Genomic DNA, 15,353 nt, shown 5'->3' with positions numbered 1-15,353 from the left:
ATTGCAGGTACTGGTCAAGCAGGGATATAGAAGTAGGTAAGTGGAAATGCACTTGCCCCCAGCTGTCTTCTGCTTGGGAAAGCCGCCAGCCAACCAGAATGAAATTTCAGACAGTGAATACAAATGAGGCCCGCCATGACCATTATCAAGCTGTCTCCTTTGAGTAGATGGGCTGCCAACTCCTTATCCCCACCATGTTAAACCCAGGATGAGTGGGTCAGGTGCCAAATCCAGATTTCCCTGACCACAGATAAGCCCATTTTGGGTGTTAAATTGACCCCAAAGGTTCTTTTAAAATGGTTAATAGATCAGATATTGCTTTTATTCATATCCATACAGCAGAACGAATAAACGATGCAGTTTTCCAAACTATTTGTGTGTTCTCCAGATGAAAGCAGGTTCTTTGGCTCATTGTCTGCAGATGCTTTGTTCTGAGCAGTACTTTGCTGTTTTTTAATGGTGATTTGCCATCTATCTACTCTCGGGGGCAGGGCGAGGAGGCAGGCCCCAAGTCTACCTCAGCTAGAATGGGAATCGAACCCATGCTGTTGACATTATTCCGAACTGTCACTAGTCATTTCATAATAAAATTTGGCAGCCAATGAGAATGTAAAGTTCACCTCAGCCTGCTTTTTTATTATTTATTTCCACATGTATAGTGGCGCGGTTAACCCGGAGTTATGCCCTTGAATCATTTAACATGATAGCCCCAGTGGATTTTATTTTAATAAAAAAGAGTTTGTATGTTCTTGTTACAGATTCCATAACATATGGCGATGTTGAGAACATTTCTATCAGAAATGCCAACCTCCGGCAGAGCAGTTGAAGGGCATCTGAGACTAATTTAAGGGTTTCTTTCCAGTCTTTTAGAACGACACTTCAGAACTCGAGTAGTGGTTGCTGCCCGACCATCTGCTATATTGTTGCTGCCTATTCTGTAGGGACTCCGCATACCAGAAGACTCTCAGCACATAATTGGTCCCCAAGAATCAGGATGGAATAACATTTTGAAATATTTTATTTGGACCAACAGATGAATTAAAGTGCGCAAGCTTTGAGATCACTTCAGTCCCTTCAAAGTGGTAAGAAAGAAAGTTGTTTGTTTTTACTATTGAATTTCACGGAATCAGAATTAATTCTTCTTTGATTATGGCAACTGCAGCATGTTTTTTGTCTCTGTTATATGAAGCCAAATATAAGCATTAACAATTTTCCTTGTCAATTTTCACCTGCAGTTTGCAATTTGTCCTTGTTTATTATTTAAAATACATTCACCTTCCCTTTTTTTAAAGGAAAGGATTGTGACTGTTAAGCTGACGCACGTGTATTCCTTACATATTCCTACTGGTTTATGTTTTTGAAATTCAGCTCTTTTAAAGAGTTTCCTGAATGTCCTGTTTCTAGAACACAGATCATGGCACATATTACTGGACTGGAATATCAAACAAATGCAGGAACCACCCATTACATCATGTAATGCTCTGGGTAGTACTTGGCTGCAGATATATTTTAATGTTGTTGGGAGTGGGGTGGGGGGTGGACAGTTACTATAGGATGCAGCTCAGAGGAACTATATAGCAGACAATAAGTTGGGACAAGGGAGATTAAAAGGATCTGACAGCAGGCCAGCACATTAGGTAAGCAACTGTGATTGATGAGAAACTTCTTTGGTTTCAGGTTGAACAAATAGCCCTTGCTGTTGGTCAGTTGAGATTGAAGATTTGGTCCCACCCTGTTAAAGCACGTCAAGGTTTTCATACTGTGAACAGCACACACACACTGCTGGAACTGGTAAGTCTTGCTTTTATGCTGATGTTTCTTCTGAGAGAGTTTTATGAACTGGCCAAACAATTGTTAAGGAACAAAGGGAAACATGTTGAAATGAATGCTGTTATGATTAAGGAATGGGATAGACCAGTGACACATTTAAACTAACATTATTGCAAAGCTACAATTTAATTTACATTGTGTTTTTGATCTGCTCATGTACTTTTATTTTAAGCAAGGGCAGAGAGGTAAAGGTTGTTGTTTTTAACGACTTTAAGAGAGTTTTGCTTTCTGTAAAGGTCTTTTGTGCGTATAAAAAGCATTGTGCCTTGAGTGAATTGTGCAAGGGGAAGACATGAGATATCTGTAAAGAAAATAATCGGTTGCAGCTTTAGCTGCATAGTTGTACTAACTTAACTCATGGAGGCAGGTTTCTAAATCATCAATGAATTAGGCTTCTAAGTAATCAGAAACTTCTAATTTTTAAGCTAGCATTGCAATTTCCCCAGTTTGGAGATGGAGGTTTTTCCCCCCTCCGCCTTATTTGTCACATTGTGTTCAAACATCACCTCTGGGAGAGCTAGCACCCAGTTGTGTCTTAATGAGAAGTCACTGCAGTCTGAGGGCAGTATCTGCTTTCAATCTACACTGTGTAGACAGAGTGACCATGCAGAAACACTGCTTCCGATTAAACCTGAGTCCCATTGGACTGATAACAACTATGCTCCTTTGAAATTCTAAGCTGTTTCCTCACACATCACAGGAGGTAAAACTGCACTGCAGCCATGAAACTTTTAACTGCTCAGGTTACACTCTATTTACTGCATAGAGTATAGGCACTTCCAAGGCTGGTCTCTGAAGCCACACATCCTTACATTGTATTGGGAATAAAAAAAATAACTGGCTCAGGAATAATAAAGCAACTGGAAATCAATTGGGCATAGCAAAGGACACGTTGTATGAAATGGCTTCTGAATTATATGATGTGAGTTGATTCTAATCACACAGTTTGGATGTAAGCGAATGAGGAAAAAATCCAGGCTGTTCCCTTTTAACAACAAATGTTAGTCATCACTGGAGCCATGTGCCTGGCTTGCTCTCAGATTTTTTTTTCAGCTTATCCCGGATAGGAATTCCTTACTGTCTCACTCTGTGGAATTACCTTCGTCGTTCCAATTTTCTATTGTCTTTAAAATAAATTTTCCTTCGAAATTTAATGTTAGTGATAACATTTTTAAAGTGTTGGAAAGCAGCAATCCCACTTTATGTAGGCTGCCGCCAGGAAACTATCTGAATAAGTAATAGATTTTCCCAGTGTTGAGCCATTTAGTACTATTAAACCAGAGATATTGTTAACCTACAGAAAGCGATTATTTTAACTAGAATGGTCTATTTGGAAGAAAATGCAAGCAAGGCACAATCTGTTATTAAAAGGAAAGAACAAGCTTATTAGCAGTTTATTCGACATGGAGTGGTGCTCTATACTCTGGTGGTATTGAATTTTAAGTTTCAAATTGGATGAATGATTGCATTGACTTTTAAAGTATGGGTAAATAAGTTTCCAGAGAGCAGTTTCTATAAAAGCTTTGACCCGTTCCCTCTACAGCAATGGTCAGTATAGACGCAACATCCCCCTATTCACAGTGAGAGTGACAGCATTTTTCCCTTCCTTCACAATTTACTGAGACTGACTTTATGGATCACATGCATTGCGGAGCTGCTACAGTACTTGCAGAAAGCAGCTGGTGAAGACAGAAAAAAAAAACCTTTGCTGTGGTCAGGGAATAATCTTCATTTGCTGCAGAACAACAGAGGTACTGTAGCCCAAACTAAGAAATGCCTTTAAAAATGCGGCAGCACCAAAGGTTGTCCCGTTTCAATGAAATGGTGGGATTGTTACATAAAGCAGATGTTGCTACAGTTTCTTTACGATGACGTCTCCCCATTTTGAACCTGAAAACGTAATAAACTCCCAATTGTTGAGATTTCCATTATCAATAATTCCAGTGCGCCTCACTGAAGGTTTGTACCGATTGCAATACTAGAAGCAATCATTCTCACAGAATGCTGTGAAATATCGTTTTTGAGAGTGTGCGAAATAAAGGTCAGAAGTCAACTGCCTGTGCATGATGCATTAATGAACCAAATCATTGCTGAAGGCATGAATCCACAGGAATAATAATTCTGTTTCTGCGGTTGTGGCCCTGGGTTTATTGTTAGTGAATTGGGAAATAACTGGATGCTGTGATCACAATCTGAATGTAATGGCGGTTAAAGTATGATTTCCAAAAACATTTGTGAATTTTTTACATGTCACTGTTCAACGTATTTTAAAATTTATATTTACCTCTTGATTACCAGCTATTCATAGCTATATATTATTTTCCATGGGTGGCATGGTAGCACAGTATTTAGCACTTTTGCTTCACAGCGCCAGGGCCCCAGGTTCAATTCCCGGCTTGGCTTACTGTCTGTGCGGAGTCTGCACCTTCTCCCCATGTCTGCATGGGTTTCCTCTGGGTGCTCCGGCTTCCTCCCACAAGTCCCGAAAGACGTGCTATTGGGTAATTTGGACATTCTGAATTCTCCCTCTGTGTAGCTGAACAGGGAACCGGCGGCGGGAGGGTCGTTGTCGGCAGGATTGGAAGATCTCGCCAGTGGGAACGGCTGGAAAATGAACAACACTGCTTCATTTTATAACAATCCTCATGGCTCTTTTAAAGCGTAAATTATTTAACCTCCTGGTGCATTCCCCGCCCAAATAAAATCACGAGTGATTCATAAGAAATACATTTCTGAAAATTAGCTGTTCCTTTTCATGTATTAAAAATATTGAAAGGATCTTTGCTGGAATAATTTTAATAAAACCTCCTCCAAGTCATTGAATGAGTTTTGCCAAAATAAATGCTACCCCCCCTATGGGCACACACTTGGCAGAGAGAAATGGTGCTTGTGGAGACCCTAGAATTGAATGCTTCAAAAAATATCTTGGGTCTGTAGCTGGAAAAAAATATTATATTCATTTTAAATGCCATAAAAAGCTGTAATAAAACCCATAATTACTTTCCTTGGATCTGAAAATGCACATTAGAAACATATCTGTTTCCTATGAATATTGCATCAATTCATTGGTGAATTGTTCACTCAAGACTGTGTCAGTTGTGGCTCAATTGGTAGCACGCTTGCCTCGAGCCACTTATTAAAGCTGACTCTACTAGAGTCTAGAACTCTACTGAAGCGGTGCTGCACTGTTGGGAGTGTCATTTTCCAAATGAGATATTAAACTGAGGCCCCATCAGTCTGCTCAGGTGAATCCCTCGGCATTTTGAAGAAGATGTGGAGATGTCGGCGTTGGACTGGGGTGAACACAGTAAGAAGTCTTACAACACGAGGTTAAAGTCCGACAGGTTTGTTTCGAATCACTAGCTTTCGGAGCACAGCTCCTTCCTCAGGTGAATGAAGAGATGGGTTCTGGAACCTCTTCATTCACCTGAGGAAGGAGCAATTCTCCGAAAGCTAGTGATTTGAAACAAATCTGTTGGACTTTAACCTCGTGTTGTAAGACTTCTTATTTTGAAGAAGAGCAGGGGAGCTATCCTCAGTATCCTGGCCAATAGGTATCTCTCATTCAATAACAAAGAAGAACAACTTATCTGGTGTTTATCACTTTGCTGCTGGTGGTAGTATGCGTAGTGCAAAATTGGCTGCTGCATTTCATGCATTACAACAGTGACTACAGTGTAAAAAGTATTTCGTTGGCCGTAAAGCACTTTGAGACATCTGCTGGTTGTGAAAAGCACTATATAACTGTATGTTTATCTTAGGGTTCTTTTTCCCCTTTCAGACCTGTGAAACAAGGAAAATATGAAATAGCACTTTACTTACCACCACAGAGTATAGAGCACCATACCATATCGAATAAACTGCTAATAATAGCAAATCTGATGTAATGCATCAAATAGATGTGGTACGTAACATATGAATGAAATGTTGGTTTATGTGCAGTTGAGAGATGCCAAGAAGTACATGCTCCGAGACAGTTCTTCAGTTCCTGTTTAATTGGTTCCATCGGTTTTAATTACACTAACCCTCCACTAAGCATCAAGGCTCTCTCTTTTTTACATTGGAAATTTCAGTTTGCAAAACCTTTAACAGACTTTTCTTTCATAAATTCAAGATTTAAGAAGAGAAGGCAAAGAATTACTCTACAGTTTGGAACTGGGCCTGGAGTTTCTGTCAAAACAAAAAGTCAAGAGGATTTAAATCTTCCCCTGAAAGTTTAGACCAAAGCTGCTTCTGCGAAAGTCTTATCGCCTGTGAGGCCCTTCAGAAACTATGGCTGCACAGAGACTGGAAATATGTGGATTATTGGATCTCAGGATTTGGTTCTGCCTGCTGATAAGCTGTGGCAGCTGTCTAGCCCAAAAGGACTGTACTGGTGTGAATTGCCCTTTGCTAGAAAACTGCATTGAAGAGGTGCTGGAGCCTGAGGCCTGTTGTGCTTCTTGCATGCAATATGGTTGTGAATGCGAGGGCTACCAGTATTATGACTGTGTTAACGGTGGCTTCAGGGATGGGAAAGTACCTGAAGGATCTTCATATTTTGTTGATTTTGGAAGTACAGAGTGTGCATGTCCCAGTGGAGGAGGCAAGATAAGTTGTTATTTCATCCCTTGCCCTGAGCTTCCGCAGAACTGCATTGAGGTTTTGGAGCCAGTTGAAGGCTGCCAACACTGTGCCAAGGTGGGGTGTCTTCACGACAGTCAGAAATACACAGCGGGGCACACATTTCACATGCCACCATGCAAAGTTTGCCATTGCCCAAATTCCGGTGGTGAGTTAATGTGCTATGCTCTTCCAGACTGTGATCCTGCTCAAGAGATGAAGACTGTCTACCCAAAAATCAATGAGAATGAAGAGCCAGTGCGGCATTACGATGACCAATATAGCTATGACCAAGAACCTCCAGATAATGAGCACTTTCTTAAGGGATCTTCTAAACAGTCCAAAGAGGATGGACCATTGAATAGAAGGCAACAAAAGTCTGCCATTCGGAACTTAGATATTGATGATGATGAAAATGAAGATTATGATTACAAAGAAAATCATGTGATTCCTAATAGTCCCCATGGTCCATTTTATACCACAAAGGCACCAGATATCATCAGCATCACCCCAGTGAATACAACTGCTGAATACATTGCATTGGCAAAGGAAGGGAAGGACACATGGGAAGAAGGAGAACTCCAAAGAGAACAGATCACAAAGAAAATAATGCTGGAAGAAAAGATAGAAAGCATGGAAAATAAAGAGGAGCAAACAGACCCTATGTTTCCGAAAGTTAAATTTAGTCTCACAAAACAACCTCCTATTGCTGTTAAGGAAGATGATAATGCAGTACCAAACAAACAGCCTCAATCACTGTTCTATTATTTCTTTGATGAAGAGGAGGACACTAATAGCATTAAACTGAGCCCAAATTTGGATGAAGGTAAGATTGCAGAACATAGAAACATAGAAGGCCACTGGGCCCTTTGAGCCTGCTCCGCCATTCATTATGATCATGGCCGATCATCCAACTCAATAGCCTAATCCCGCTTTCCCCCCATATCCTTTGATCCCCTTCGCCCGAAGTGCTATATCTAACTGCTTCTTGAAAACACGCAGGGCGGAATTCTCCGACCCACCGCACCCATTTTCTGGTGCGGCGCTCCCCCGCCGGCAGCGAGATCCTCTGTCCCAGCAGCCAGCCAATGGAGTTTCCCATTGTGGGCACCCCCACCTGTTGGGAAATCCGTGGGCGTGCGCGCGCTGCCGGCGAAATGGGTGATCCCGCCGACGAACAATCCAGCCTGCAATATTTTGACCTCAATACTTCCTGTGGTACCGAATTCCGCAGGCCAACCACTCTCTGGGTGAAGAAATTTCTCCTCATCTCTGCCCTAAATGGTCTATCCCGTATCCTCAGACTGTGGCTCCTGGCCCTGGGGAATAAGCCTTAGTTAATAGTGATAAATGTTTAGATAACTTGAGAGCTGGTGCATTGGCTCCCAATAGGCAAATCTAGATTGGGATTCTAGCATTGGCTGTCAGTGGTACACATTCTTTTGAGTTCCACTATTTTTCATTTTCATTTCATTGTTGACGAGTGATAGAAATTAGTGAGGGAAGGAAGAGATTCCTCTCTCAAATTTTTCAGCTTTTTGAGTAGTGCTGATGGCACCAAGGGACTGCTACGCAGACAAGGCAATTCTTCACTGTCCAGACTAAAATGTTTGGAGAGAGATAACTAAAGAGTGAGAAAATAGGAAAAACCCTGGGAAAATCTTTATAAACAAGGGAGAACATGCTGTTCCGAAGCAAAGGCATGACGACAGCAAATCAATTAGAAATACTTTTCTCTTATAATTCCTTGTACTTTGGTGGGAAATTGTTGCAGGTAACAATGCAGAAAGCAGCATTCATCATTTTGTTTGTTATCGATCTAATGATCATTATAGCAGGCCTGAAATCTGGAGCTTGTTGAAATATGCTGTATGGCCCTCATCCAGGGTAAACTTTAACTTTGTATTGGAGAGCAGCAGCCACACACTTTCCGAAAAATCTGGGAATCCATAGCATTTTGTTTTTCTTGTTTATTTACAAAATAAGCAGAACGAGAAGTAAATGGAATTCCTGAAATGTTAACTGATAAAACATCCATTAAACATTATCCTGTTAATGACAGATAAATGCATGACTGAACACAAGTAACAGGTGATAGATAACCAATATGGTATTGCATGGCTCTGATGCTTTGGGCATTGTGAAAAATAGCTGAGGACTTGTATTTTATTTTAGAAATTTAGAGTACCCAATTCATTTTTTCCAATTAAGAGGCAATTTAGCGTGGCCAATCCAGCTAACCTACACATCTTTGGGTTGTGGGGGTGAAACCCACGCAAACACGGGGAGAATGCACGGACAGTGACCCAGGGCCAGGATCGAACCTGGGACCTCGGCGCCGCGAGGCAGCAGTGCTAACCACTGTGCCGCCGTGCTGCCCGGACTTGTATTTTTTAAAACATTTTTTAAAATTCCATCCTTAAAGTTACCAAGCCAATTCTCAGAGTGGACAAAGCAAATTCTTAATAAAAGAACTTACTGCGGATGCTGGAATCTGAAACCAAAGAGAACGGCCAGCGAACGGCTTGCTGCTGAGAAACATGCGGCTGGAGGCCGGAGAATCCTTCCATTATTTATATGCATTTAAATCACTTCCATGTTGGTCTTTATGAGGTGTTACTGGGTTTCACTGGAAAGTTGGTAGAAGTTTGAAACTCTTTTACACAAATAGCAAATTATGTTGCAACAAGTGAATCTGGAATTGATAGGATTTGTTATCCAAAGGGTAAAGTCATGTCTGTACAGTTAGGTCACAAATCAGCCTGATCCCAATGAATGCTGGTACAGGCTTGAGAGGCTAAATGACTTATTCCTTTTCCTACATTCCTAGATACTTAAAAATATGCCAAGCAGCATTGCCCTATCAGATGATCCTTGTACAATGTGAATAAAATGCTCTTGTAGTTATGTTGTCAGTCAGTGTCAATGATTAGCAGTCATGCAACATTGAAAATAGGCTATAGACCCAGTACTGGAATATGGGATTAGAATAGATGGGTGCTTGATGGCCAGCACAGACACAATGGGCCAAAGGGCCTCTTGCTGTGCTGCAAAACGATGACTCTTTTCATCATTCTGTGAAATTGTGAGTATTATAGTGCATGCATTCATTTGAGACTGTTACCTGTTCAGAGTGAGGGAGAGTCAGCAGACCCGAGTTATACTGTATTACTGCCTGTATGGTGATAATTGAACATTGCAAGCCCTGGTGATACGAAAATTGGAAGAAACATGAGGAGGACAGTGTAGAACTTCAAAAGGACATAGACAGGTTGGTGCATTGGGCAGACAAGTGGCAGGTGAAATTTAATACAGAGAAGAATGAAATGGTTAATTTTGGTAGGAAGAGCATGGTGGTTAGCACTGCTGCCTCATGACGCCGAGGTCCCAGGTTTGGTCCCGACTCTGGGTCACTGCCCGTGTGGAGTTTACACATTACATAGAACATACAGTGCAGAAGCAGGCCAATCGAGTCTGCACTGACCCACTTAAGCCCTCACTTCCACCCTATCCCCATAACCCAATAACCCCTCCTAACCCTTTTGGACAATTTTAAGGGCAATTTAGCATGGCCACTCCACCTAACTGCACGTCTTTGGACTTTGGGAGGAAACCGGAGCACCCGGAGGAAACCCACGCAGACACAGGAGGAACATGCAGACTCTGCACAGACAGTGACCAAGCGGGGAATCGAACCTGGGACCCTGGTGCTGTGAAGCCACAGTGCTAGCCACTGTGCTCCGGGCTGCCATGTGTTTGCAGGGATTTTGACCCCACAACCCAAAAGGATGTGCTGGGTAGGTGGATTGGCCACGCTAAATTGCTCCTTAATTGGAAAAATGAATCAGGTACTCTAAATTTGAAAAAAAAAAAAATATTGGTCGGAAGAATGTAGAGGGTCATTGTAAAATAAAGTGACTCAGGAGAAAAGGGACCCAGGTGCCAGGACAGGTTGAGAGAGCAGTTAAAAAAGCATATGGCTTTTTGGGCTTTATCAATAGGGGTAGAGAGTACAGAAGGGGATGTTTATAAGAATGTTGCCAGGGCTAGAAAAGTGTAGCTGTGAGCAGAGATGAGAGGTTGGGGTTATTTTCCTCAGAGCAAAGAAGGCTGAGGGGTGCTTTGATTGAGATGTACACAATTATGAGGGAACAGATAGAGTGGCAGGATAAAATGATTTCCCTTGGCAGAAAATTATAGAACCGGGGACATAGATTCAAGATAAGTGGCAGATAGTGTAGAGGGGACAAGAGGAAGAACTTTTTTTACGCCCAGGGTAGTGGGCGCCTGGACCTCGCTGCCTGAGTTGGTGGTGGAGGCAGAGACCCTAAACTCTTTTTTAAAAGTATCTTAGTGTCCTGGGGCTGGCATGGACAAGCTAGGCTGAATGGCCTCTTACTGTGCTGTATTTTCCCTATGTTTCTCTGTTTCTGAGCAAGGAAGTTATGTTAAGTTCTGAGCAAGGAAGTTATGTTAACCCAAGGAAGTTAAATGTTAAGACTGGTTTGGCCTCAACTGGAGTATTGCGTCAGTTCTGGGCACCACACTTCAGGAAGGGTTTGAAGGCTTCACAGGAATGGTTCCAGGGATGAGGAACCTCAGTTATGCAGAAATATTGGAGGCGTTGGGACTGTTTGCCTTGGAGGAGAAGGATGAGTGGAGATTTGACAGAGGTGTTCAAATCACAAGGGGTCTGGACAGAGTAGATAGGGAGAAACTGCTCCCATTGATGGAAGGAATGAGAACCAGAGGGCACAAGTAATTGGGAAATGAAGCAATGGTGACATGAGGAAAAACCTTTTCAAGCAGCAAGTGGTTAGGATCTGGAACGCACCGTCTGAGAGAGGGTGGTGGAGGCAGAGGCATCTGAGGCTTTCAATTGTCAATTGGATCTTTATCTAAAAAGGGGAAAGAAATGCAAGGGTACAGGGCGCACTCGGGTGAATTGCTCCTGCAGAGGGTCTGCACAGACATGAGAGGCCGAAAGGCCTCCTTCTGTGCTGTGTAAGCATTCTGTGATTCTATGTGCAGAGTTAGCCATTTAAATTGGTGTTAATCATGGGCCCTTCAACAAAATTAAAAAATAACAATCAACTGGCTTGGAATTTCATCAGCTTCTGAACTTTTGTGTTTGTCATTGCAAAATTGATTTGGTATGATCTTTAATTCTCCTTCCATGTTGGTACTGGTCTAGCACTGCTTACCTAAATGTACATTTGCAGCTGAAGTGCACTGAAAAGAGCGGCAGCACGGTAGCCTTGTGGATAGCACAATTGCTTCACAGCTCCAGGGTCCCAGGTTCGATTCTGGCTTGGGTCACTGTCTGTGCGGAGTCTGCACATCCGCCCAGTGTGTGTGTGGGTTTCCTCCGGGTGCTCCGGTTTCCTCCCACAGTCCAAAGATGTGCAGGTTAGGTGGATTGGCCATGCTAAATTGCCCGTAGTGTCCAAAATTGCCCATAGTGATGGGTGGGGTTGCTGGGTTATGTGGATAGGGTGGAGGTGTGAACCTTGAGTAGGTTGCTCTTTCCAAGAGCCAGTGCAGACTCGATGGGCCAAATGGCCTCCTTCTGCACTGTAAAAAAAAAATAAAATTCTATGAATGGTTTGGGTGCAGTTTTCCCACCCTGTCACACCCGGTGTTAATCCCATTGCACTGCAAGCAACGCAGGAGAGGTCAAAAATGTGCTTCACACTGGACGCAAAACCACATGTGCGTTACCTGGCTCGTTGCAAATGGTCTGGATCACACCCAGAGATCCATTAAGCTTATTTAAATGTGTGTGGCCTGTTTGAGGCCACAGTCACCCAGCCCCCGGCAGTCACCGGCTGCACCAGCGAGGCCTCACCCGAACGTCGATTAGCACTGGTCTCCACAAGCAGAGACAAGGCATGGTGGCCACTCTGCGGGTCTTTAAGGCCATAGGAGCCCCCCCAGGTGGTCGGGGACAGGGCAAGGCAGTGCCCTTGCATTTGCCCCACATCTGGGCACCCTGCCAGGGTGTCAGGAGCACTGCTTGGGTGCCACAATGGCACTGTCAAGTGTCAGGGCCTGAGAGGGGCCGTGCCTGTGAAAAGGGGGGTGAAGTAGGTTGTGAAGGGTGGGGGGGATTGAAGGGGGATCATGAAGGTTGGGGGACTGACGGGGGAGTCCTGAACGGGGGTTGAGCCTGAATGGGGGAGCCCTAAGAGTGGGGGACTCTTAGCTGGCTGTGCTCATGTCTGTGGGGGGGTGGGGCATTGTCCTCTTATTTTGAGATCGGGTCATCCTTTCAAAATGGCGCCCTGCTCGCTGAGGAGCCAGTCTCACTGGCAAGTTTCGTTCACCACTGTGGAAAAAATTTCAAAGTGTGGGCTAGACCGGTGAGAAACTCCACAATATCGATTTGGATTTCACCCTGAAGTCCATCGGAAAGCACCCAGCCAAACTCGCCCAAAATGACACTTTTTTTTGGAAGAATCGCACTCTTTGTACTTCCATCAGTTGTACAGTCAGCTACATGCATAGCTGATCCAAGCAACGTACAATATGGTGGCATGAAAACAAAATACTGCGGATGCTGGGAATCTGAGATAAAGATTCAAAATGCTGGAAATATTTGGCATTTCTGGTGGAAATTGTGGAAAGAGAAAGAAAATTAGCATTTCAATTTCAGCCGATGACCTTCAAAAGGTGATCACCGTGAAAAGTCATCTGTTTTTCTCTCCAAAGATTATACAATATGATGACCCATTCACCCCCCATTGTTTCACTTATCCCCAGTTACAAATATAACTAGATGGCACGCCGACATAGGGCTGTGGTAAACCACTGTTAGTGTATTATATGTTTGTGGTAAACTGTTACTGTAATACATATATTGTGGTAAACCACTGCCTGATGGCTCCGCCTCCCCTCAGACTCAGTATAAAGGTGGCTGACCTCCGGCCCTGCCCCAGTTCGGGATCAGTGGCCAGCAGGCTTTCTGTTTAGCTTATTAAAGCCACAATTTCGTTCACGACTCGTCTTGTGTTAATTGATGGCACATCAAGGGCATGATATACCGGCCTCATCCCGCCGCAATTTGCATGGAATGCGGCCAGTAAATCCCGAGATGCCTCTTCTGGGATTCTTGACAGACGTTATGCCCCAATCTGGAATCTGCCCATAATGGGTGGGATTCAGACTTTCATTGTTAAGTGAGTTTAACTGCTCACTGAATTATGCCTATGCCAGGTCTAACCAACCACCGGGATCTGCAGAACTCGTGGAGGAGACCACAGCCCGGTGCCATTTAACACTGGTGCCCACAAAAGATGTGATTGGGAGGATGCAGTCAGGAAAGGTGGCAGGGCTGGATGGGTTTTCGGTGGAATATTATAAAAAATTCAAAAATAAGCTGGTACCGCTGATGGTGGGGATGTTTGAGGAGACGATAGGGAAGAGGGTGTTACCACAAACCTTGGGGCAGGCATCAATTTCCCTGTTACTTAAGAAAAATAAGGATCCGACAGAGTGTGGGTCCTATAGGCCCATATCACTTTTAGACGTGGCCACAAAGATATTGGCGAAGGTACTGGCAGGTAGGCTAGAGGGGTGTCTCCCGAAGGTGATAGGTGAAGATCAGATGGGGTTTGTGATAGGGAGGCAGCTCTTTTCAAACATTAGGAGGGTATTGAACGTGGTTATGGTACCGGCGGAGGGGAAGGAAACAGAGGTGGCTATGGCGTTGGACGCCAAGAAAGCGTTTGACCGGGTAGAATGGGGGTACTTTATGGCAGTTCTAGAGGGTTTGGAATTGGACCCAGATTTGTGGACTGGGTAAAGCTATTATATAAGGAGCTGAGGGCCAGCGACCGCACAAATAACATCAGCGCAGAATACTTTCCTCTCCACCGTGGACTAGGCAGGGATGTCCTGTGTCCCCCTGCTGTTTGCAATCGTGATTGAGCCATTGGCCATCGCATTAAGAATTTCGTGGGTTTGGAAAAGTACTGTGCAGGGGGGGGGATAGAGCATAGGGTGTCCTTATATGCCGATGACTTGTTATTATATGTGTCGGAACCAATTGTGTTAATAGCGGGAATACTGGAGCTGCTTCGGGTGTTTGGGTCTTTCTCAGGGTACAAATTAAATCTAGACAAGAGTGAATATTTTGTGGTGTCTCGGCCAGGGGTGGGGGCAAGGGTGGGGGGGCTGCCATTCCGTAAGGTAGGGACTCACTTTAGATACGTGGGGGTGCAGGTTGCCCAAGATTGGGGAGGGCTCCGTAGATACAACATTTCTAGTTTGGTGGGGAGGGTGAAAGCTGATCTGGCAAGGTGGATGGTCTTATTCTGTCATTGGCGGGTCGGGTATAGGCGGTTAAAATGAATATGCTGCCGCGATTCCTGTTTACTTTTCAATGCCTGCCGATTTTCCTGCCAAAAGCATTTTTGAGAGAGATTGAAGGGATGATTACCTCGTTCATATGGGGAGGGAAGGTGGCCAGAATTAAAAAGGTGCTACTACAGAGAGGAAGGCAGGCAGTGGGTTTGGGTCTTCCGAATCTGATGTATTATTACTGGGCGGCGAATCTGGAGTAGGTGCGGAACTGGGTCAGAGGGGTTGACTCCCAATGGGTCAGAATGGAGGAGAGTTTGTGTAGGGGATCGGGATTGAAGGCGCGAGCAACAGCGCCGCTCCCAATGGCCCGGGGGAGATACTCAGGGAGTCCGGTAGTAAGGAGGAAGGAGGCTTATGTAAAGATGTGACATGAAGGTTCAGTTGGGGCGCACGAGAGTTACAAGTTAGCTAGAAAGGACCTAAAGAGATAGCTAAGGAGAGCCAGGAGGGGACATGAGAAGCCTTTGGCAGGTAGGATCAAGGATAACCCTAAAGCTTTCTATAGATATGTCAGGAATAAACGAATGACTAGGGTAAGAGTAGGGCCAGTCAAGGAC

General features: G+C 44.0%; 1 protein-coding gene across 4 annotated transcripts in view; it reads left to right on the top strand.

Annotated features, from left to right (window-relative positions):
* The first annotated feature begins 961 nt into the window (after positions 1-961).
* The window catches only part of fbln2 (fibulin 2), a 288,042-nt gene continuing 273,650 nt past the window's right edge, over positions 962-15,353 (top strand). The window contains exons 1-3 of one of the 4 annotated variants that reach the window (XM_072472536.1): positions 962-1,082; positions 1,678-1,791; positions 5,945-7,258. In XM_072472536.1, coding sequence (XP_072328637.1) covers positions 6,103-7,258 — 1,156 coding nt within the window. In that variant the 5' untranslated portion in view covers positions 962-1,082; positions 1,678-1,791; positions 5,945-6,102. Of the gene's footprint in view, positions 1,083-1,554; positions 1,638-1,677; positions 1,792-3,560; positions 3,582-5,944; positions 7,259-15,353 lie in introns of those variants that run through there. The other 3 variants (XM_072472533.1, XM_072472534.1, XM_072472535.1) reach the window with 3 other exon arrangements.

This window comes from Scyliorhinus torazame, chromosome 13 (genome assembly GCF_047496885.1).
Source record: "Scyliorhinus torazame isolate Kashiwa2021f chromosome 13, sScyTor2.1, whole genome shotgun sequence".
NCBI classification, from domain to species: domain Eukaryota; kingdom Metazoa; phylum Chordata; class Chondrichthyes; order Carcharhiniformes; family Scyliorhinidae; genus Scyliorhinus; species Scyliorhinus torazame.
This window is presented reverse-complemented; position numbering and strand designations above follow the sequence as displayed.